Source organism: Hesperophylax consimilis, chromosome 14, assembly GCF_061612785.1.
Source record: "Hesperophylax consimilis isolate HC1 chromosome 14, BYU_Hcon_1.0, whole genome shotgun sequence".
NCBI lineage: Eukaryota > Metazoa > Arthropoda > Insecta > Trichoptera > Limnephilidae > Hesperophylax > Hesperophylax consimilis.
In genome coordinates this window covers 25,734,077-25,759,184 of record NC_142849.1, presented here as the reverse complement: position 1 = coordinate 25,759,184, position 25,108 = coordinate 25,734,077, and the positions used below count along the sequence as shown (strand labels likewise).

The 25,108-nt window shown below is 34.5% G+C and overlaps 1 protein-coding gene across 1 annotated transcript in view; it reads left to right on the top strand.

Annotated features, from left to right (window-relative positions):
* LOC149418107 (lachesin-like) overlaps positions 1 to 25,108 on the top strand; it is a 394,668-nt gene that overhangs the window by 258,690 nt on the left and 110,870 nt on the right. Inside the window, exons 5-8 of the mRNA XM_089639892.1 lie at positions 15,524 to 15,688; positions 18,757 to 18,897; positions 21,303 to 21,437; positions 23,687 to 23,839. Of these exons, the coding sequence (XP_089496018.1) occupies positions 15,524 to 15,688; positions 18,757 to 18,897; positions 21,303 to 21,437; positions 23,687 to 23,839 (594 nt within the window). The remainder of the gene's footprint in view (positions 1 to 15,523; positions 15,689 to 18,756; positions 18,898 to 21,302; positions 21,438 to 23,686; positions 23,840 to 25,108) is intronic.

Below are 25,108 nucleotides of genomic sequence, written 5' to 3'. Positions count from 1 at the left end.
AGAACTGCGGTGTGTTATTTTAAATTACACTTTTCATAATTGAATTCCGGCCTGGTACGGGCTGCCGGGTAGCCCTGTGAGCCTACCCGTAGTGCAGGACTCTATGACGTATTTACTAGACGGTGTTTGCAAATTGTCAAGTCCCTTTGCATACTAAAATATGGAAAAGGTCAGTTTTCATTAGCTTTATATGACTGTGACGTTTAGTTGAATTAAAACTGGGAAATGGCTTTATTGCATTATGGTTCTAGTTGTTCAATTGAAAGTCAGTTGTTGTGTTGGGGGTACAATTGTTCGTGTTTTAAATTTCATTGTTTGATGTTTGGCGATCTGGTGAGGAGGCACGGAATGAAAGATGTTGTGAAGGTCAGAGTGTTTATTTTGTGAGTCAGGGCCGTGATGAGAGTGGGCGTAGGACTGATGTTGTATTCTCCGGATGCTGGCGGTGATGGCAGGTCAAGCGCGGGTCTGTGAGTCGACGCCGGGCGCTGGTGACCGGACTCGTTGTCTGTCAGGCACTGGCGATCTTGGCAATCAGTACTCCAGTGCTGACGAGAATGCCGAAGGTGCGGTGGACCTTGTGTAGGCGGTTGAGCGGGAGTTGAGCAGACCAGTGAGGATGCTGCGTGTCCTCGTGGTGGTCATGGTGAGTGGATGAAGCGCTGGTCAGAGACGCTAGAACCAGGGCGCTGTAATCCACGTAGCGTTGGCCAGGAACGGCGATCTGAGCCAAAGCGCTATGATGATGTCCCGATGGAGTCCATGATGAGAGCCGGGAAGAATGTCCTTCGCGCAGGTGAGGTGCGCGGATTATCACTCGTTGAGCACCTTGTTAACTGATGGCAGATTGATGACTGACTGACTTCTTCATGCTGTCGATTTTAAAAGGTGAAGAAGCTTCTGGAACAATTTGGTTGCTATGTAGAATTTTCCAAACAAATAAATAAAAGAACATCCAAGAAGTTTGTTTGGAACAATCGAGACTTCTAGAATTTCGTTCGAATGAAGTAGTTGCGTACCACTACAGATGTGTGCCAAGCAGTGAAGTAAACACTGTTATGTAAAAATGTAACGGTATTTGCGTTAAGTCAGATACACCGTTCTCTACCCAAGAAAGAAAAAAATAATAAAACAAAAAAAATAAAGTCGAACCCTTCATTTTGGGTATTTCACACTTTTCGCAAAAAACGTAACCAATATTCAAATATATATATTTTTTCAATTAGCTCCACACAAGAGGCCATGAGGAATAAATTCCCTCATGTCCTTTATCATCTTCGGGAATGCTGTGTGGAAGGTTTTTTTAGGGAAATAAAGGAAATAAAGTTTTGGGAAGAAAAAAGTTTTGAAGGATGAGTAGCATTCTGGGGATCAATGTGTCCAGGAGAGACGAACGTGTGGAGAGGTCAGAAGGTCTCCCTTATCCAGTCTCCCCCTCTTCGACACATCCGTTGCCAAGACCAAGACAAGTCTCACCCCTGCTAAGTCATCAAACGTAGCGAACTACTTGGGGTAACCTAAGGCAGAAATGTTGGTTTTACAAAAAATGGTTCCCGGTGTGGCGGTACCTACACCCACCTCCCTGAAAAACATATCTGTGAAAAGCATTACCTTTGTGGCTCACCATAATTTACATTAAGAACACACAATTTGTTTTTGACCACTTTATTCATTATGTATTTAAAGGTCGAAAACAAAATTAAGTGTTTATATTGTGAAATAAACAAAAATAAATAAAAAATTTAAACCACTTTTTATTTAAAGTTTCGCGTTAAAATTTTTTTGCTAGAAAATGAAAATCTTCATGACTAGAGTTATCTTAGAGACTAATGGAGCATTGAAAAGAAGAATATTGGTGAGATTTCGTGACAATTATCTATCTTATCTAATTAAGACTCCTCCAAATCAAATTAAATCTCATTATAGTATCAATAATATTCCTCTTAAAATGATGTCTCATATCAAAGTATCTTATTCGATGAAAAATGTATATTTATTTATCCCTCACATCAGTGAAGTAACAAAAAGGCTATGAAATGTTTGGGATTTATTTTAAGAACAGTAAAAGATTTTATGTCGCTTGATTCTTTTAAGATTCTCTTCACTGCTTTAGCAAAAGGTAATTTAGAATACAATTCCACTATTTGGTCCCCATACTATAAAGCACATCAAATAAAAATAGAGAGAGTTCAACACACATTTAAGGTTCATCAATTTCAAATTATCCATAACTACTCATTGAACAAATTAATCTTGTTAATATATGAAAATACTTGATTTAACCGACTTATTTTGCCGAACGATGAGCGATTTGGTACTTTAATACAAATTAGTTAATGGCTCGACGGATGCACCCAACTAATGAAGCTAATAACGATCTGAATACCAATCGTAGCTCGAGGCTTCCATAGTTGTTCTTTGTTTATTCTTCAAAATAAACTATTTCACTCATTCCCCAGACCAAAGGCTACAAAGGCTTGGAAATTAGTTAAAGATTAGTTATTTTTATATATTCATTAATTTATTGCTAAAATTTTAATCAGAAATTTCTGGAAATTTATATCGTTAATATTATAATAATATGAAACTCACATTTATGTTTATTTTCTTTGCATTTGAATTGCGTTGATTCATTTTGTTGTTCTTGTTTTTTTTTTATATTCTTTTGTTTGCTATAGTGCCAATATGGACAAATTAATTTGCATATTCCATTCATGTAGCTGAAAATTAAAGTACAGGGTTTTCCAATTCAAGAAGTGTTATTTTGAATAGCCCGCTATTTCGGTAGATGTTATTTTTGAAGCTGTCATTTTTTGACATTTGACAAGTAAAAACTACGTCATTAATAAAAATGGAATAATACACGCTTCAACAACGCATTGAAAATATTAAAATTCACTTGAGTGAATCAAATGCAAATCATCTTGAGTGATGAGGCCCATTTCCACCTCGGTGGCTTCGTCAACAAGCAAAATTGTCGCATCTGGGGCTCGGAAAATCCAAGAATTATTGTTGAAAAGCCTCTCTATCTTCAACGTGTGACTGTTTGGTGCGGTTTATGGTCCGGCGGAGTCATTGAACCTTACTTTTTTGAAAATGAGTCTGGAGCAACAGTCACGGTGAATGGATTGCGCTATCGAGAGATGATTAATAATTTTTTATAGCCAAAATTGGATGATATTGATCTGGACAACGTTTACTTTCAACAAGATTGCGCTACGTGCCACACAAGCAACGGATCTATTGATCTTTTACGATTGAATATCAAAATAACACCTCTTATTGGGAAACATATTATCATTATTATTATAATGTTATTTTTAATGCACTAATATAATTTATTAAGACATGTTTTATGTAAAAGCCTTAAGGGCGGAAATAAATAAATTAAAAGAGAACTAAAGGAGAAAAAATATAAAACTGTGTCAGTAATAAAAATGTAGTTTTTCTACTTTATTAACTCTTGACAGGCCAAGATGCCAAAACGTCTGTAACCATGTGGGTCTTCCGACGACCCCATGATTTTTCTTTTGGGCTTTTAAACTATAGAAATCCCAATTATTCAATCAATTATTAATTGGAATGTATTTGCACAGGAATACGCAAAATACTAAAATGATATGTCAAGTATTTAAGCTTATATAAGGAAGATACTAATTTTGGGTACTACCTGCTCCCTCACTTAACCCCTCAGGCCCTGGCATATTCAATCAGATGGTCTTTCAGCTTTTTAATAAAATCCAAATAAATATAATAATTATGAATGTATTCTAATAAGAAGATCATGAAATACGATTTAAAATTTTATTATTAGATAATAAACATACAACTTTTTTAATATTAAAATTTTCTAATCAAACACGTTTTTTTTAAATGGCTCACTTTTGTCTAAACACTAAACTAAAATGACTGATAGCAAAAAAACACATTTTTTTTAGACAAATGTATAATAAACATCAATGCCACCTAATTTTCACAAATTCACGAAGTTCCATAAAATTTTTCATATTGCGCTCGTGACTTTTGGTTTCATAGAGGTGCACATTTTAATTCTTATGTGTTTAACTTTGGATTTGAATAAAAAGCGTGATGTTTTCTCTTTCTAATACCGTTTAGAACATATTTACCACCACGATAGTAAGGGAGACAGAAAAAATTTCCGGGAGACCATATGAGCTGTTCCCACAAGGGAACAAATTAGCCTAATTCTCCAACAATATAATTTAATATTTACAAAGCAATCTTTTTATGGTGAATTGCATAGTACAAAAAAAATATTTGTTGTGATTTATATGAAGCAAGATTTTCGCCCATCGATTCAAATAACACAAGTGTACTGATTATATTAAAGCAGTTTCAAATAATGCCAATATGTACGTACGCCAAACAAGGGCGGATCCAGCTTTGGCGCCAGGGGGGGGTCACGTAGTCGTGGTCAAGTTTTTTTTTTTTTTTTTTAAAGAAAGACAAACATTCCCGGGTTACGAATAACCCAACAATAACTCCTACCACCACCACAGAAAGCCGAAAATGCTTGCTTGTGTTGTGATGGAGGACTTAGGTCCGGTCAGTTACAGTTACAAGAAGTTATAATTTAATTTTGATAATAATATATACAAGTAAAAAGTAGGTATTGTTGGATATGGTAACACTAGGTATATCATTAAGATTGTCTTTTGCTCCGCAAGCCCGGGCGGCGTAGGCTCGTGTAATGTCAATTGTCAACCAATACAGTACAGATTACAATTATTAATCGTGTTCTTATTTCACCACAATATAACATGGTGTCAGGTGTGTCTTCAACATAGTATTGTGTGTAGGAATCTTGCAACTTTTTGAATTTCCTTTTCCTCGTTGTAGTTATTCGCCATCATATATAAAAGAAATGATTGCTTAAAACGTTTCCACTCGCCAACCATATCCGTAGCATTCTGCATTTGCAGAATTTGACTCGACATTATTATTGTAACACTTTGCTTGTCATGACAAAATAGACAAATAATAACAGCTTGTTGACCGTTATTTCTTTGCTTCCTGGTAAAGAATTTGAATCGTTCCACTGTAATATTCACTGTAGGTATGAAGTGTCTATCCAGTCTATCGAAGAGTAGAATAATGCCTTCCAGCGTGCTCTTCTCAATAGTGAGGCCGAATGAATTAAAAATTTGAACTCCTTTAGGATCAATCGTGTGCAGCAAATGTTATTAATAAATGTAAGTACTGTAATTCCATATTTAAGAGGAATATAAACGCTGGAAATATTTCGATTCTTGTGCTTTATAAATTTTAAAACCGAGCGCCTTGCACCGTCATATTTTGGCCTGATTTGCACGAGGCAAGTAATTTGAAATAAATATTGTTGCCATGACGCGGTGCTTGCAATACGTAAGAAGCGCCCAGCGAGATCTCCGTTCGCCGATGCTTCCATACGCTTGTTAATACCTTGTTACCTGGTGGATGAATACCGTCCATTCTATTTTGCCAGCAGCGGTCGAGCCGGCAGCGTAGTCAATATTATCGACAATCCTCAAACTATGGGGAACGCTAATAAAAGTAAATATTTATAAAATTTGAATTGATTTTATTTATTTACAATCCAAACAAAAATATTCTGAAAGTGAATTATTAATAGGTACATATAAATATTAATAAAAAGAAACTTGATTAAGTTAAATATAATATGTATATATATTAACAAAATGTAACTAATACGTTCTTTTACAAAACTAGGTATATGTACTTTTATCAAATTTACATACACTTTATCAAATTTCCACATCTAAAATTTTTGTAAAATTTATTTACAAATAAATTTTTTGGAAACAAATCAACAAACCAATCTCAATATTAGAAATGATGATGGAACAACTCACAGCTAGGTTTAAATATATTCTACAATAGATGCATCAATTTATGGATACATACACTTAAAAAAAGGTTAAAATAAATAACTTGCATCTAGCTATTCTGAATTTATCCTAAAAGAGCATAATTAAAACAAATACAAAAATAAAATACAAGTATAAAAAAAATAATCAGTGTGGAATTTTACAAAATTAAGGGAACATAATGGGAGACGGAACATTTTCATGTAAATCATTCAAAATCCATCATTAAAAATAATACTATGCATTTCTAAAAAAAATTACTAACGTTTTCGTAATCTTAGTAAAAAAAATCTATCCACACTTTTAGCCTTCATTTTAATTGATTCTGAAGAATTTGTTACAAATATTAAAAATGTGTCCACTTCCGAAGTTATTAATTCATCATCTAGAAAAATAAAATCTGGTACTTACCGCTAAGTCCGCTAACTTTATAGTTATACACGGGTTATAAAGTTTTAAAATCGTTGAACGTAAAATATATTAATTGTAAGGTATTGTTTTATTAATCTAAAATATAAATAACTTGCATCCCTCGTGCGGCATTATTTTATTTTTTTTTAAATTCAATTATAATTTCGCCGAAATAAATTAAAATGTTAGCCTTGGGCAAAACCTCGATGAACGAGGTTGTGTCTCGCCTTAAGAATTGCTTTAGGAAGTATAGGAAGGCTGGTAATTCGCGCGGGCGCGTTAGACCTGTCCAGACCTGTCAAAAAACTTCCGAAAGAATAAGTTCTGTAACTTACTAAAATTACGTTAAGTGACTTTTGGTGTCGTTTACATTGGGAATTTGGCCAAACTCGCCTTCAAGAGCGATTTACAGGAAAAAAACTTACGAGTCTAACCCCAGCCTTAGAACATTAACAAATAACATTTGAGTTTAAACACACATACACTGGCATAATGAAGAAACTGATTAGATTACTTACCATTTCTTGTAATGAATTGAATTTGCAGCAACAATTTTTCAGAACACTATTACTTATATTGGAACTTATTTTTTTAAACTTAGTAAACAAATAAAAGTAAACACTTTATTAATAAAGTTTAGTCGTTCCGATTGAGGTTAGGTTTTGCTAGACGCTAGACGTTAGTCGAAACAAAGCGCGCGCAAGCGTCACACGTGGTTACACGAAATGTGTCATAATAATATGAAAGGTGGCGGCCGAAGCGCGCGCCGGTGGCGGTGAGCGGTGACGCGGTAACATTCGAATTTTCGATGCGTTCGTTCCCGAATAATGCGTTTGCCGTCAAACAAAGTATTATATTAAATTAATTAAATATTGAAAGTACTTAAATAAAATGTATATTGTGACAAAAAATATATAAAACATTATGTTTAACAATTTTAATTAGTGGTCCACCTAGGTCCTGGATGGGCCCAGGACCTAGGTAGTCATGACCCCCCCTGGGCTGGGGCCCAGGGGGGGGGTCATGACCACCGTGACCCCCCCCCTGGATCCGCCACTGACGCCAAATCAAAGAAAATGACGTTTGCAAGTATAATATTAACACCAACCATATCGATCTAGTATGCATTCCAATGGTAGGTAGTAGTACTAGAAATACGATCGAATTAATATCATAATTAACGGTGGATTTTTTTCGGATTCTCGCATTTTAAAACTTACTAACTAACTGACAGTGTAGTCAAATTCATATTAAGTGATATTTCTCCCATTTTCTCGTGTCATCCCTCACAAGAGTTCTGATAAAACGGAGTCGGCGAAACTTAGTAAAGCGCACGTAACTTCTCAGGCCTCTACCAAATTTTGACACAAGGTAGGAGCATTTCCACTTTGCAATAAAATCAAATTAAATGGAATACTTCTGAACGTATCCAAAAACTTAAAACTGCTTTTGGTGATGATACATGCTTTCAAATTGTATTTTTTTAAACTAAAATGTGATCCCTCACGTTACGTTTTTTGTAACTAAATTTACTTATCACGGACATATATATCGGACGCTTGTGCGTTATATTTTAAGAATAAATTAAATACTGTTTTTGTTTATATCTGACGCTACTGTGTTATATTTGTAGAATTAAATACATATTGTGTTTGTGTATAATGTTAATCCGCGGATGTGACATTAATAAACTATTTGAAATTGTCCACATTCACGGAACCCTGCATTATTTATCTAGCTATAAGATTGACACATTCCTGAAAATAACTTGTAAAAAATAAACAGTTAAAAAATGGCCGGCGGGCAGCGGGTAGAAAGTGTGGATAGTCCGAGGCTGGATCGTACGCTCCGACGGCAATGGAAATCCAACCAATGAGAAGCCATAAACGGCCGCCGGACCTTGGCCAACCTTTATTATGTGCCGTTTAACAATTTTAACAAAAAGCATCTATTTTAATTTTAAAGTCTCTTTTCCATTGGGTCCCCCTCGCCTCGGACATATCTTCGCAGCAGCTACCTGCAGCTTTGCAGCCCCCCTTTCTGCTGAGTTCTGATAATTTTATTGGCCCTTCTCCCTCATCGACTGAAGTAACTATCCGTCAGGAACCACGAGGCTTGCAAATACCCTAATATACTTAACCGCCTTTTAAAGGCGATCTTTCACTTATTTCCATTTTGCACAAAAGTCGTGTATGTACCAGAAACGTCCTTTTCAGGATGAAAGTCAATTAATTTGCATTTTACAAAGTCGTTTGCGGAGTGTAACTAACCCCTATTTTACAGTCTGTGTGCACACGACATTTAGTCGAGTACAATATATAAAAAACACACACATTTTATCAGACAAGTGTATTACAGACGTTACCATCCCTTTTATGAAAAATTTAATTTTTTTTTTTTCAATTTGAGTTTGGAAAGTTGGTTTCATAAAGGTAAAATTTTTAACTCTTCTGCAGTTAATAACTATATTTGAATATAAATCATGTTATTTTATCTTTGTGACATCGTTAAAGTCATGTTTTTTACAATGAAATTTAAGGAGATACAACGATTTCTATGAGTTGTTTCCAAAACTGAACGAATAAGCTCGAAGGGTTAAAGAGAAATAAAACAAAACTGCGTTGTACGGGTATTAAATCATTGATTATTGAAGACAATGTTAATGACTCCTAAACAAAAATGTGAAACGGAAAAGACAGAAAAAAGATTCAGTCGCATATGGGAATTTACCCCGGGCATGTTTTTTGTTTTTTTGTTTTGAAATATTTTTCTTTCTTTACTGTTGACATCATTCTTGTGAGAATTGTTAATATTGTCTTGAATGATAAAATATTAAAATTTGAAGATAAACCTATTTAGTTATTCCACTATAAAAAAGTTACATCATTATTGTATTATTATCAGCACCGCACTGTACTGAAAAGAGGAAAGGAGAGATTACGGAGAGATGGCTATATCAGTGTTTAGGCATTTGCATAGGTGCGATGTAATTATTTCGCTACTGATTGATCATATAACTTAATCCTATGCTGCTCCTCTGTAATCATTCTAAGAACTGTTCTTCATGGCACAACTTAAGTTTTTTAATATCTTTGGAGATACAGTGTGGAGGATATTTTTGAGGAACGGAGGAATAGAGGATCTCTGAAGAGATCCATGTTGTAGGAGGGATAAAACAAAGAACACAGAAGATTATTTCAATAGTGAATACAAGAACGAGTCTAAAGAACTTGTGCTGAAGATTTCAACCACGTTGAAATGTCCAGATGACCTTTCAATGATGATATATAATTCATAGTTTCACAAGTGTAGATGGAATTTATTTCGATTTATGACTGCCATTATAATTAAACGAATAATCAATTTTTAATTGCTCTTCTCTCGACCTTGACACGATAAATTATAAAATAATGACAACTAATAAATTCTTAAAAATATGTATTGAATAGTTTTGTTACTTTCTTTGAATTTTAATCCAGTACCTAAATGCTTTACTTTTAAATATACTGAAAATGAGAAATCTATTTCTACATATAAAAGCAACGAAGTTAAAAAAAACTTAGAAGCATACTCAAAATGAATATCTTTACACGTCATTAACAACTCGTCGCCTTGTCTTTACGCATCATTAGTTGTTATGTTGAAAAAAATTTAAACATCGATCATTTTTTGACATTCAAACGTGTGCATAAAATAAAAATATCCCTCTACAGAATATTTTTCGGTGCCACTTTGTGTATTTTCCATAGATGTTTTTTCTAGACTCAGGCAAATAATACCACACCACATTGCTCCACAGAGCTCTGTACAATCATATTATTATTATGGCCTCGCAGTTGATCCACTTTTTCATAAGCAAATAAAAAATAATATAAATCACGTTGAGCACTACTCGTGCTACCCTCTGCTTGTTTTCTTCGTATGCATGCTCTTTGTTTCATAGGGTTGTTTTTGTTAGAGCTGCGAGGCAAAGGGGTGAGTTATAATAGTGTTATGGAAAATGTGATGAATTGGTTTTATTGATTCTATACTTGCTCATTAGAGGGATGCGTCTATTGTTAATCCTTCAATCAGGTCGATGAGACGGTATTTTAAATTTTGACTTTTAGTACCTACGCCAATTGCTAAGTTAAAAAGGAGAAATTATTTTAATAAACCCGTATGAAGATGCACAATTGAAACGAATAAAAAAAAATATTATTAGAAAAAGAATGTATAAATGTTTATGTCCTATATACTCGCGGTAAAATCTTGCGGTATGCCTTTAGGCAGACCAAGACCTATATAGAAAACTCTTCTATGGTTGGAAGAGACGGATTTGTAGGAGGCAAACATTAACGGATCAACAGAAGTATAAGTGCATCATCGAGCAGGCGAAAGCTCTACAGAGCGTAAGTTTAGTAAATAACTTTGTAATGTCGATATTATGTGAAGATAAAAAAAATGGTAATCCGGATGCTTTGCTAATTCCAACAAAAAACTACATTAAAATTTGAAGTAATATTTTACTGATAATTTTTCACTATAATTTTTTCTCCGACCCAAACTAAACTACTCTCATTTATGAGTTTACAATAGTAAAATGGTCCATCAAATTCGTTATAAGATTTGAAGATCTGACTCGGTTGTTTTGCAGCTGCGCGAAAGAGCTTAAAACTGTGTAAATATTACGTTTTATGCCAACTTTTATGCGAACTAAACGTAGCAGGAGGAAAAATAAAACCGCATTATTTAAATGAACTGTTTTTCTTCATAAAGTTTTACGTACGTTTTATTATTATTACAAATGAATGTTGTACCGTTTCTGAGTTTGCTCATTTTACTTCATATCTTATGACTTTGACAACTTCTATGCCAAAGACAGCAGGTTAGAAAATCTTAAAATTAATATTTTTTTCAACATGATATTATTTAAAAAAAGTACTTATTAACTTTCTTCTTGCCAATATCCCTTTCCTCCTTGGGTAATTTTATTTAATTGGCGATACATTAAAAGTGATACGTGATTAAGTTTAATTATATAATGTTATTTTATGCTTTTTACGTTAATTTAAGATGCACGATAAAACCACGTTAAAATTTATAACATGTAGATGAGGAAATCAACACACTTGAAGGTGGAGTCTACAAACGGGAAGACGAAGAATTCCAAAAAATATTAAATAGTACTATCACAACAAGCAACAATCTGCCTCGGAACTTGAATGCCTGAGAAGGTCTGTGAATATACTATTATAATTCGATTACTACGTTTGTTAATGTAATCTATTTAAATAAAAATGTTAATTTTAACGTTTGTTCAAAATCTTATATCTCCGAAAGTTCTTCACCAGGTGCTTTGAAATGTTGACAAAACGTTGCATTCGAATACGCGTGTGTTTTTATATACATAATATTATATAGATATCACCAGTCACGGAAAACGAATGCTTTTTTTAAAAACACTTCATATGTTTAGCAAAAATGTTTTGTTTAAAAAAAAAAACAGCGCCATCTGTTGGAAGTCAATGCAAACACGCGCTATTGTTTCTCTATCTGCACCCAGACTGAGCCACAGCAACGCACAGCGGGGTACAGCTAGTTATAAATAAAAATGTACTTTAAAATATAATAAGGTTCTCCTTCAACTACAAAGTATGCCGCTGTTTAAGGGGCCCGAGACCGATAGGTCTCCCGGCCAAGGGGAAATGATAAAATGTGGTCAACGAATGCCCGCTCCATTCATTCCCCGGCGGGATTGATGAGGTCCACTTGGCGACGCCTGAGGCCCTAGACTGGCTCGCAGACCTAGATGTCCTCCTCTGACCCCCCCACCACACGAAAGAAGAATAATACATTTGACCCATACAAAAGGATATAATGACTAACTAACTAACTAACTAACTAACCATCACGCCGTTTCCCCGCAGGGGTAGTCAGATAGGACGGACCGCCAAACAACTCGGTCTTGGCACACACTTCTTGCCTCATTCACATTCATACATCGTCTCATACATACTCTTCTATTATTCTGACTCTTGACATGGCTGACTCGAGTATCTGATTCACTTGATCGTGTCATGTCTTCCTCCGTCGTCCCCGACTTCTGCTACCATTCGCATTTGCATCATATATCCTCCTTACACTCCTATCTTCGCTTATTCGCTCTACATGCCCAAACCATCTAAGCGTCCCTTTCTTAATCTTACTCATTACGCTTACACCAGCCTTGCACTCTTTGCGGATCTCCACGTTCCTCACACGATCAAACATGGTTTTACCATACATACGCCTCAGGGATCTCATTTCAACAGCATTTAATCTACTTTCATCCTTTCTTTGCCAGTTCCATGCCTCACTTCCATACATCAAGGTAGGTACCAGCACTCCATTGTGGACTGCTAACTTCGCTTCTTTGGACAATTTTTTGCTAGCGCCAACGGCGTTCAGTCCTCCATTAATGGAGTTACCTGCATTTACCCTTCTTTCAATATCTCTGTCAGCCTTCCCATCTCTCGTAAACATGCTTCCTAAATACACAAACTCATACACCTGCTCCAAGTATTCCTCATTCACAATTATATTACACTCTGTTTTCGTACTCTCTCTTTGAAACACCATTACTTTAGAATAACTTACATTCCTCATCAACTCATTCTTCATGCATACTTCGTTCATCCTAGACACGAGAGACTGTAGATCATCTATACTATTAGCAATCAGCACCGTATCATCAGCATGCAACAGGTGACAGACGGCCGGCGTGGTCTAGTGGTATACGCTTTTGACTACAGATCCGAAGGTCGCGGGTTCGAACCCGGCGTGCGCAAATAAATTTTATTTGATTAATTTGTGTTATTTCACAATTAATTAATTTAAAATTAATATATAGTATATTTGCGGCACGTTCCAGAGTGGAAGATACTCTCAGTATCGCCCTGGTGTAAGACCACCATTCAGAATTGAAACGTTGCTTGAAATGGCTTTAGCCGTGTTTGGTGACCAGATCTGAATAGCCAGGTACTTCCCCACCTTCCTCTTCCCCATCTCCCTCCCCTCCCCAATACCCTCAGCCTCACAACATACCCCAATTGGGGATGCCATAGTCTCACTGGCTCCAGACGGGAGCAGTTGGGACTCTTGTGCGGTAATACTGTAAAAAAAAAAAAAAAAAATACTTTAAAATTATTCAAATTCGCGCCCAATCCCACCTCTTTCAATTCTTGCATACAATTATCCATGTATAGATTGAATAACCACGGTGACGTTAAAAAAACTTACCAATTAATTTAACCAATATCGTTGAGAATCTTTTTTAATTAAACCAATAACGTTTTTTTAATTAATATTGTGTGTATTAAAATACAATATTTTTGCCGGGTTAAATTCAGCCACTGCAAAAAAGGCAGACGTGTGATATGAAAACTAAGAAATTACGACTCATTCAGTTCACGCACGCGATCACAATCACATTATTTTGCCTACCCAGAGAGCGTGGTTTTGTTTGGTAATGGAATAATGAACGTACCACCCCGAGTTACTTTTCCAGTACAAAACAAAGTGTGTGTTTAAATACGGCTTATCTCGTATTGTGGGGTTTGCGGTACATTTTTGAAAGAATTCGTATCTCGTTAATGGACGCGTAGAAAGGGAAAATTAAAGGAATTCATAGAAATTATCTTGTATCTGGGAGGTCTATCTAGAAATTGTCTATAAATTTTAAAAAATATCTCCGTAAATTGAAAAAAAAATCTGATAGGAAAAACTTAAGAGCTTTCAACCCTCCGGAGCTGGTGGGACTATGGCATCCTTAATTCGGGTTTGTTGTGTTACTGAAGGGGGTGAGGAAAGAAATAAGATGGGATAAAGGAACGTTGGGAAGTATCTGGCTATTCAAATCTGATCACAAACGCTGCTAAAGCCATTTCAAGCAACGCCTCGATCCTTAATGGTGGTCTTTTATTAGTGAAATACTGAGAGTATCTAAATAACTCTAACTAACATCACGATGTTTCCCACAGGCATTGGCGTCCAAATAACATGGTCTTGGCATAAAATCCTTGCCTCAGTCATATTCTTGCATCGTCTCATACATATCCTTCTGTTAGAACGTCCCGTATCGTCCTCGGTTGTCCACGACTTCTTCTTCATATTCTCCAAAAGGAACTAAATTGGCTAACAGTGAAACAAATGCTGGCATTGAACACGATGTTATTTATGCGCAAAATAATAAACAATCCCATTTCAAAAATCCTTCAAATAAAATTATGTACAATAAGGACATTCACAAACATAAAGCGAGAACGTGCAACAAAATTAGACCACCAAAAAAGGACAAATCCAATACACAGAATAGTTTACTGTACAAATGAATACAATATTATAATGCGCTGCCAGAAACCATAAAATCTGCACTACAGATTTTAGGAGCCATATAATAAAAAAGGAAATGCAATAATAATGAAAAAATGTTTGCACGTAATTAATAACAAATTAAACATTACTAAACTTAGATGTACAAAGGGCTAAAATATAATGAATAAATAAATGAAATATTATTAAGTGTCTGCCACTTTATTACTATGTAAGAACAATGAATTGTGAAATAACTTAATAATTGTAATTAAATAAATAATTGCCACTGCCATGATTCAAACCCACGTCCTCTGGATTCGTAGTCAAGAATCTTGAGGCGATGCACTACGTCGTGTAATATTTTAAATTGAGCCGCTATCAATAACAACCCTTACGTAGATGGCGATAAGGTTTAAATTCCCGCTGAACACGATTCGCCTGTTTTGATTTATGCAAAAAAAAAAAACATGGCCAAAAAGCGCCTTTTATTTTATTTTGTGGATGTTCAGGGATAAATATTTAATTTTTTTCGATCATTTTATAAGTAACTTAATTTTCCATATTAAACAATAAAATCATTACCGAAAATGGGTTTGTAAGTAGGAGATTTTGAACTTTAAAGCATTTTTCATAGGCCTTATATATTATTTTTTTCTTAGCTTATAAAAAGATTTATCTAAAAAATACTCGATTAATTCAAAGGCCAAGATGTATCCTACTCGCAGTATTTAATTAAAGCATCTGAAACATTTCTAGGCGACCAAATTTTCAAACAAAAAACACATGATTTTGCATTACTACGTATGGCATCGCCTTAATAGTGAAAAGGTAATTCTTTCTTTTATTATGGTTTTTAGAGTGTAACTTAACCAAATATTTATTTTCAACAGTGCCCCCCGACATCTTGGAGTATCCCACGAGTGGCGAGGTGGTGGCCCGCGAAGGTGGCACGGTGGGGCTGCGCTGCGCTGCCACGGGCTCCCCGCCCCCGCGGCTGTCCTGGCGGCGCGAGGGGGGCGAAGCCCTACCGGCCGAGCCCCAGCCGCTAGACCAAGGTAATGATTGTAAGATTTCGAGTTTTTATTAATTTTTATTTAATTTTACACTTTTAACCCCCTACGTGCCAAGAAATCGACCGTGTATTTTCTAGTAGTTCACTGCACGATTTGTTGATATTTTGAACGTTAAAACAATGCTTTAAGTATACTAACGTATATTTTATTCGATTTGTTGAAGTAATAATGCATCTTAATATTTATGAAGCTCGTCCTTTCGTCACTTTCATACATGTTTATTATATCTGTGAAAAAGCGCGTTGCAAAATTCCACATCACTCGTCAAAATTCAGATTTTAATAGTCGCAGTACTGAATTTATTTACACGAAAGACTTATTTTTAGTGTGAAAAAACTCGAGAAAATTTTCGTAAGTGTATTTATTAAGAGAATTTGCATCAAAGAATTAAAAAAACCTTTCATTTTGTTTATTTAACAAATAAATAATAAAAATTAGAATAATAATTCCCAGATATTAATGAAAAATTTTAAACATTTCGGATTCATTGTTTGCGCAATATAAACTTTGATTTAAATTTACTTACACATGCATAAATCATTTATATTATCACTTTAATGGAATTATTATAAAATTCACTCTGTAACAGTCAATCAAAAGAATATGTATTAGAAATAATCAAAATTCTAGTTCTTAGGAATCTCATGCGTCAGTTTGCCGAAATGCGACACTGCCAGATTTTCGCAGCCCGGTTAAAGATATTTATTTTAAGTAAGAATTGAATACAGAGTTTGCGTGGTATTTTAAAGTGCTAGAACGCATACTATACAGAATGAATTAAGTTTCCCCTACATCCTGTTTCCGCCGACACCATGGCTGGCCAGTGGCCTGTCAACACAGCGAACGTCACTTCCGGAGTTCTCCTATCCGGTTCACTGATAAGGTTAATTGCTCGGTTTTATTTGAGAATGCACTCAAAAAGAATACAATAATAGAAAAAGTAGTTTATAATAATGATCACGACAATTTGACTGACTGCTTTAAAGTTCTGTCCATTGAGACATTTTGAAGGTTCCATTTTTTGTGCTTTTTCTTTACTTAAAATAACACCAGTTTATATCAATAATACCAGCTCAAACTTGTGATAAGTCAGGCTAAAATTATCATTAATTTTGAAATAAAGGGTGTCCCGCGGTAAAGTGCGCTAACTTTGGGGGGTAATCCCATATGATTCTATAAAAATTTCAATGACTTAATGTAATTTTTAGGTAAAAAACGTTTATTTTTTTTTAATTTAAAATAAATATTCTTCTATGGAAAAATATTTTTGTGTATTATTATTATTTCGTGTAATATTTTGAACATAAACCTTGGAATTTCGAAAAAGCTATTAATATTTTTTACTTCTACCATTATGTTGAATCACCTCTCGAAGTAAGCGCACTTTACCCCCGGACACACTGTGTAAATGGTTTCGTCGTTATGTATTTTTAACATCTACTGTCGCTGGGCGATAAATGTTTATAATAATAACCAATTCTAAATACCTTATCATATTTCTGTTCTCCTGGTATTTTTTTTCTTGTCGGCAGATTCACTTTTTGACTTAATTATTATTATTTTGTAAATTTTTTGAAACTACAACTTTTTTTCCGATACTAAAATATTTTTCCATAGAAGAATATTTAATTTCCCATACAAAAAATTACACCCTTTTACCTAAAAGATTTGTTTTTGCTGTATTAAATAATAATCCTTTTTGTTATTCGTATTTCAAACGGACAATACTGATAATATCATTGGCATTCCGAGGGTATAAAAATATTACCATTCGTTATTTCGGCTACTGGCATTATACCTATCTCTCTCATTAAAAATTTAGGCGTATTAGATATATCAAAAAAATTATGTATAAAAATGCAAAAATCAGTCATTTTAAATACATGTAGGATAACGAAAGATTTTTCAAATATTTATGTTGAGGGATCAGTAGGATTTATAGGCCCTGTTAGGAGTTCTACCGAGCCAAACCCTCTGATATGAAAATATCTGAAGTCGGTGAATTATTTTCCCATTTGATCTCTGGTGAGTTGACGTGTTGTTTTGTATTGTTTTGTATTAATCTTGCTTATATAATGCAATTACATAATGTTGATTGACTAGATGATCATTTGTGGAAAAGTGTGTGGTAGGGTTTAGTTTTTCCTATGGGGAAGATTTAACCCGGATATAAAATCGGAAAAGATAAGAAACTGAGTAATGCTGGAAAAAGGGCTAATATTGTGGTGAAAAGGCCCGATTACACTTTTATAGTCACATCAGTAGATTGTATACACTTTATTTTACTCTTATTTGCTAGTTGGGAATGGCTCGGTGCGTTGTGCGGCCTTATTTTGTAGATATATTTCTTCATCAACTTTATGTAATCCATACGTGTGCGTCTAAGCCTTAAAGGACAATTTATTCGCAACCGTTTTAAGTAAATAATATGTAAAAATTCTGATTTAGTGCACAGTTTTGTGTCATTTGAATTTATTTTATTTGAAATTTTTTGTGGAAACAAACAGTTATAAATAATTTATTACAAAATTAAGTGTGACATGGTTACATGAACTAGTTAAGTTTCCCCATAAGATTCAGGTAAAAAAAATGACTAAAGAAAAATATGAAGTGAAATTGATAGAAAAAAACACAGATTGAAAGTATATAGACGGAAAGAGTAAGGTATATAAAAATGCTAATGAAAAAAATACATAATTTATAAAATAATGAAAATGATCAAAGATAAACAAACTAAAGAATTAAAATAACTTAATGAAAATGATAAAAAATAAATTAAAGACCTTATACACCGCAGGAGTTCGTAATTAAAAATTTTATTTAATTTTTTCTATTATGAATTTTGTAAATTGACCAGTGGACAAATGGAAAATATCAATAAATAAAAATATGTTATTTTATTTGTTGTGCAATTCCTTTAATGAAAATTCCTGAAAAATTGAATGTTGTGTAAAAATAGTTTTGGATTGTGGGATATAGAATAACCGGTTAGATCGTGTGTTTGAAGGTAATCAACAGCTATGGATATTGAAGTACGATGAATGTTACAGCAGTGTCTATGGAGCCATCAGCAGTTGGCAGTGTCCTGCACATGGTGAGAGTGAACCGCCTTCACATGGGCAGCTATCTCTGCATAGCCTCGAATGGAGTTCCACCATCAGTCAGCAAGAGGATAACCCTCATCGTGCACTGTGAGTACAACCAAATTACATACCAAATACTCACTAAATAGTGCAAATAGGTGACACAATAGAAGTTAAACCAAACAATACACAATTATAATTTTATTTTATTTAATGTGGATACTGCACAAAATGTGCCAACTGCTCCGAGTTAGTGGAACTCTGAAATCCAAATATAGGGTCTATTGAAGATGAAGGTTATGAGGTACCAGGATTTTTTCCGTTGACTCCATAAAGGAGGCCTTGGGGAAAATAAATTACCTTAGAGCCTTTTCATCTTTGGAAATGCTGGTATGGAGGCTCTTTTAAGGAAATGAAGGAGAGAAAGTTCTGGAAAGGAAAACTGTTTTAGGGGTTGGAGGAAATCTGAGGGTGAGTGTGATCCGGAGAGATGGGCGTATGAATCCATCCCTCTCACTGTAGTTCAAAACGATATGTCGAGAGAATCCGACTGGAGAGGTCAAAGGGTTTGCAGGCAGATGCTTTCGCCGCCAAGTCCTGGACAATCTCTTGACGTAGCGAACCACTTGAGGTGACCTATGACAGAGGTGTTATCCAATGTGTTACCCATACCCGCCTACAAAATTGAAATGACGATTCAAATCTCTTCGTCAAACATGACTAAATCGATTTTGCCCAGTGTTTTTTCACCAGGTTGGTTCTGAGAGTGTATACTACCCTATGTGTATATTAATGCACATGATTTACAGCGGTTATACCCTTGCCTAACGTCACTGAGAAACAGCATTTTGTCTTGCTTACATTTTTAGCGAAAAGAGGACAGAAAATAAGTTTATGTAAATTCATCGAACGTGAAAAGTTGTTTTATTTTAAAAATAAACTTTCTTTTCAATTTAACTAGAATTTCCTTACATGAAGTCGAATAACAGTTAGAAACATAATGTCATATGCAACCAATGCATCTGTGCCAATAAATGGGCGCAATATTCGCGTCAACTCTTGTTGCATTACCCATATCTCTTATTATTCTCAGTGTTGATTGATTCGCAGAAAAATATAAATAAATAAATTAGCAATAAAACTTCATTGGTAAGTTAACTTGGATAACTGAGTTTGCTGTTGGGAGGTTCGTGTGGATGTTAAGAAAGTTAAACTAAGTAAAACTAAGTTTCATGTCATGGCATCGAGCCAGCCAAATAAAGTTCTATTAACAAACTAAATTTTATAAAATTATTTACTGTTTGTGTGTATGTTTTAGAATTTCGTTCTAGTTTAACTTTTAGTTACCCACAGCAAAATCGTTCATTTTTACATGATTTGTAAAAATGAGTTTCTTGATTAGAGTTTGTGAATTTCTGAAATAATCTTCCGCGACGTAAGTAGCGTAGTGTTTCAACTATGAACTTGAACTTGAAACACTGCGCACTTTAAGTAAAATGACGCTAAACTGTGCTATATAAATGCCATGTTATTATTATTATTAATAAGTGTAGGAAAATTTCAAGTTCGATTCTCACCTAATTGTTAACCTGTGCCTCCGTGAAAAATTTGTTTTATGTAACATGGGTAAAGCCTCTTAAACTATTTAAAAATGTAGATGTACAACTGTTCGTACTATCTGGAGCCAGTGATGTCTATGGCATCCCATGAAGGGAAGGAGATGTTAAAGAGGAAGGTTGGTAGGTACCTACTTGGTTATTCAGATCTAGTTACCATTCATGGCTAAAGGCATCTCAAGCGACGTTTCGATTCTAAATGGCGTTCTACAGGGCGATACTGAGAGTACCTACCGCTATAATTCTTTTTGCTTTTTCAAATAATTAATTATTTGAAAAAGCCTTATACATCGTGATCCACGCTCAAACCGAGAAACTTTCCAAAAAATGTACACGTAAATGTACAAAAAATAATAATCAATTTCTTATTTTTGTGTGTTTCATAAAGCGTTCGTAAAAACACACCTTTATAATGACCGGTCAGTGGCTAGGTAGGCATCGCGTCTGGGTTCTACCCAGGCGTCGTGAGTTAAATTCCTCAGCTGGCTAAGTCCTCCATCATTTTTCAAGCAAAATTTATCGCTTACTGTGGTGATAGTAGGAGATTTTAAAATATTGATAGGTTATTAGTAACCCAAGAATGTTTGCATTTCTTTTAAATAAAAATATTTCTTCCCACTAGGTCAGCTGTTCTATTTATATTTGAAATATGAGAGTGGCCATTTTGTATCCGAACACGTGCATTACTCCCAAAAGTAAAGCTGAGTATTCACTCAGTGATAGTTTTTATTATATTTTTTGGTTATTACAATTGCTTGTTCAAAAAACTTTGTTTTGATTTTTTTCTTAGATTATCATGAATAACAATCCCCCAAAGGTTCATGGCATGAAAGTTAAGCACGGTGTATATATTTGAAGCTAATGTCAAAATATACTAATTTGTATTATTTTTTTAAGTTCCGCCAATGGTGTGGATCCAGAATCAGCTGATTGGCGCAAGGGAAGGAGAAACAATGTCACTGGAGTGTCACTCAGAAGCCTTCCCCAGGTCAATTAACTACTGGACACTGGATGGGGAGATCATCTCCCAAGGTAACTCTAAAAATTTGTTTCGATATAATATTATTTCATTTGTTTTCCATTTTTTTCTTCTTTAAAACTGTACCCCGTGTTACTAAAGCAAGGATGGAAAATCTGACAGTAGTAAATGAACCTCTCAGGAATTTGATCTTCCGTGGGCAGTAAATTTTATTGAAACATTTCAGAAACATTCATATTTGAAAATTGAGGAAAAGGCATAATTAAATAAAAAAAAAATATATAAAACACGCAACACGCACAAACACATATATCATTATAAATGCCGATTTACATTCTCGTTTGATATTTTTCTTTTAGTGTTATAATTATATTTTAATTTTTAATCTTTATTTTAAATTTATCTTTATTTTAATGTTGTTTTTCTTTTATTTTTTTTAAATGTATAAATTCTTAAATTATAAAATGGGGGCCTCAGCACGGGTAAACAACCCAGTGAGGCCAACATTACTAAATTGAAATATGAAATATTGTAAAAAAAAAATGCATCAACAATAAAAAAAAAAAAAAAAAAAAAAAAATAGGAAGCTGAAACCATTTTTCCCTAAGAGAATGGTAAAACTTTGTAAATATAGAAAATTATATATGAAATTAAATATGTCAGCGCTGAATCCATTCATTTAGGTAATTTATGGCTGTTATCAGTTAAAAATGACAGTGAATCATCTCAGATATAAAGCATAACATTTGAGGTTCTCTGAAATTAGTGCTGAATTCTATGTCTTCTCAGATACTTCAGCAGAAATTGTCGAATAGATCAGTTCGATTCTATATTCTTACTCCATTTGATAGGTCCTCACGATACCCGCGCAACGAGCCTCTCATAACTTGCAAAAAATAAATCAAGCAGTCCAAAGGGAAAAAAGTATACGAAATCAACTGTAAAGGGTGTTCAAACCATTTAATAAAAGGATTAGCCCTTTTGACAGGATCATCAAGTTTCCTATAACAATATTATTATTACCATTTGTAAATCCCAGTTGCGTTAGTAATTAAAATTATTCCCAGTACCAAGCAATTACTTACGCATTACAAATTATTTTAAGCAATAATTAGTCGCCTGAAATATCAATACAAATTGAAAATATCTCCGGAGTAAAAATAAATGCCGCCGACGGGAATTGAACCCGCACCTTCTGATATCCGGTCAGATGCTCTGGACCACTGAGCCACGTCGGCTTACTTCCAACACGCCAAATAATTCGGTTCCATGATAACTGTAACGTATCGTTGTTGTATAGGATAGAATACTGGGCCCTTAATCTCCAGTATTCTAACGACGAAAGGATCTGGTAATATATTGAATAGTCGTAGATTCTTATATACGGACGCTGTTTAATTCGGAATATAATAAACTGACAATACAAGTAACAAGTTGCCTAAAGGCCGTCTAGCGAGAGAATGAGCTCTTCGCGACCCGACAATGTAACCGGAGGCCGTTGGTAGCGTTCGGTTAGGTTCGGTAGAACCCGAACCTACCCTTTAAAAAACGAACGAACCTTTTAAATCACCAAATACTACAATAACACAGTGACAATTCAACACACTTTTAAAAAGTGATATAAAGTCATTATAAACGATGAAATTTTTTTTTTAAACCTAACCTAACCTAAGCTACTTAACCCAGTTAATAATTTTTTGTTGCATAACTTTACATGACTTTATATAACTTGTTAAATATGTGATGAATTATCATTGTGATGATTTATTCGGTCACCAATAATTCATTATGTACTAGTACTTCAATCAACAATTACTGTTTATTTGCTTATAATAGTTTGTTATCCTTTGGGCTATGCATAAAACCTTGTCTTATAAACACTAGTTTATCATAAAAAAAATACTTACGCATTCATAAAAAAAGAAAAATTAAGGTACAATCGGTCACACACAACCCATATATACCGCAAACGTATGCAGCTAATTAAAAGAAAAAAAAACTTTACTTTATCCACTTAATGTTCGCTGGGAGCCGGGCCACCCTTGTCAGGGAAATGATTTGCGTATAGAGAATATAATATTCTTATAAGAACCAGTGATGCCGTCAATAGGGGTGAACCTTTAATAGTATGGCCTGAATACACAATGATAATCATATTTATAGACTCAATAATTGATTTTGTACGCTTTACGATGCCCTTTTAAATGCTTATTTCTTTATATGATAGTTGGAGTGGCTCAAGTGCGTTGTGCGGTCCGCGATAACTAAATACCTTCATGGCTGACGATTTGGTTTTTTCCAGCGGATGACAACTACGACATCAGCACGGTAGAAAAGACGTACGAGGTGGATATGAGGCTCAAGATAAAGAGCGTGGGCAGGAAGAACTACGGCTCCTACAGATGTGTCTCCAAGAACTCTCTAGGCGACACAGATGGAAATATTAAACTGTACCGTGAGTAATCTTTCTTCACAATATTATTTTTACTAAACAATATTTATGATTTCGTATATCAGTACCTACATAGCATTCATTCTGTCAAAAGCACAGTTTCCTTCCAAGCAATTAATAGGGGTTCGATTCCCAGTTAAGATGAAAACGAGCACCGAAAATGTTTGGCATTGATTTGACAATAAAAATTTTCAGGGTATGCTCTTCTTTCAGGTATTAGAAGAATCATGATTCCGACTTTTGGGAAGATTAACCGAATAATAACCCAACTTCAAAAAAAATCAATATAACCGTTGACACTCGGAACGGGTTGTTTCACAGAATTTGAACAATTCTTAAAATTTGAACGTCGATTTTCAAGTTCTGTGAACGTCCTTTTCAAGTTCTGTTATTATATAACTATTGACCGGTTGTGTCACAAAACTCAAATAATAAAATAACTTGACCAAAACCTTAGCAGAACTTGAAAATCAGCATTGAAATTTGTGTGAAACAGGTGTCACTTGCTGGATCTATTACAGAGAACACCCTCATCACAAAAAATTGTTTCATTTAAAAAAAACGCGTTTACTCTATCGGAAAATATTTTGACCAAGAATCTATATTCGCCAATTAGTCTAAATTTATAAATAATTTTCACGTTTTCTATACATAATTGTGAATCAATACTCCAGTATTTGATCATTAGTATAAATCAAACGAGTGGAACATATTACACTTCTGTGAGGTATCTATTATAACATAGTATTTGTATAATCTCATGCTGTTCGTGCGAATCGTGATGTTGGATCCGAATTTTCGCCGAAAGGCGAAACAGTAAAAAAGTGTTTTTTTTTTTAATAAAGCCACCTAAAATATCGTGTCTAAAAATATCCCACATACATCATCACGCCGTTTCCGGAGTTGGGATAGAAGATGATGATATGCCTTATGTCATATATGGATTATTTGGTTCCTTCACATTTCATTATCCTTGCCTTTATCTTTCTTCCGATTTTTGTTGTTTTTAGATGGGACATTGATAGAAGGGTGAATGCTGGGAACTATGTTTATTAACGGAAAATTGACTGCGGTAGTAGTTAAAAAAAAGTTATCAAAATTAGCGATGGTAGCAGTTCATAATGGTGTACTGTTACCAACCGTGATATAGGTATGACAGTGAAACGTGGAACTGGCAGACGATCGATGAAAGTAGACTGAATAATGCAAGCTTAATGAATAAGGAGCATTCATTGGATAGTCAATACTCCTGCAGCAGGTTACCCAAAATGG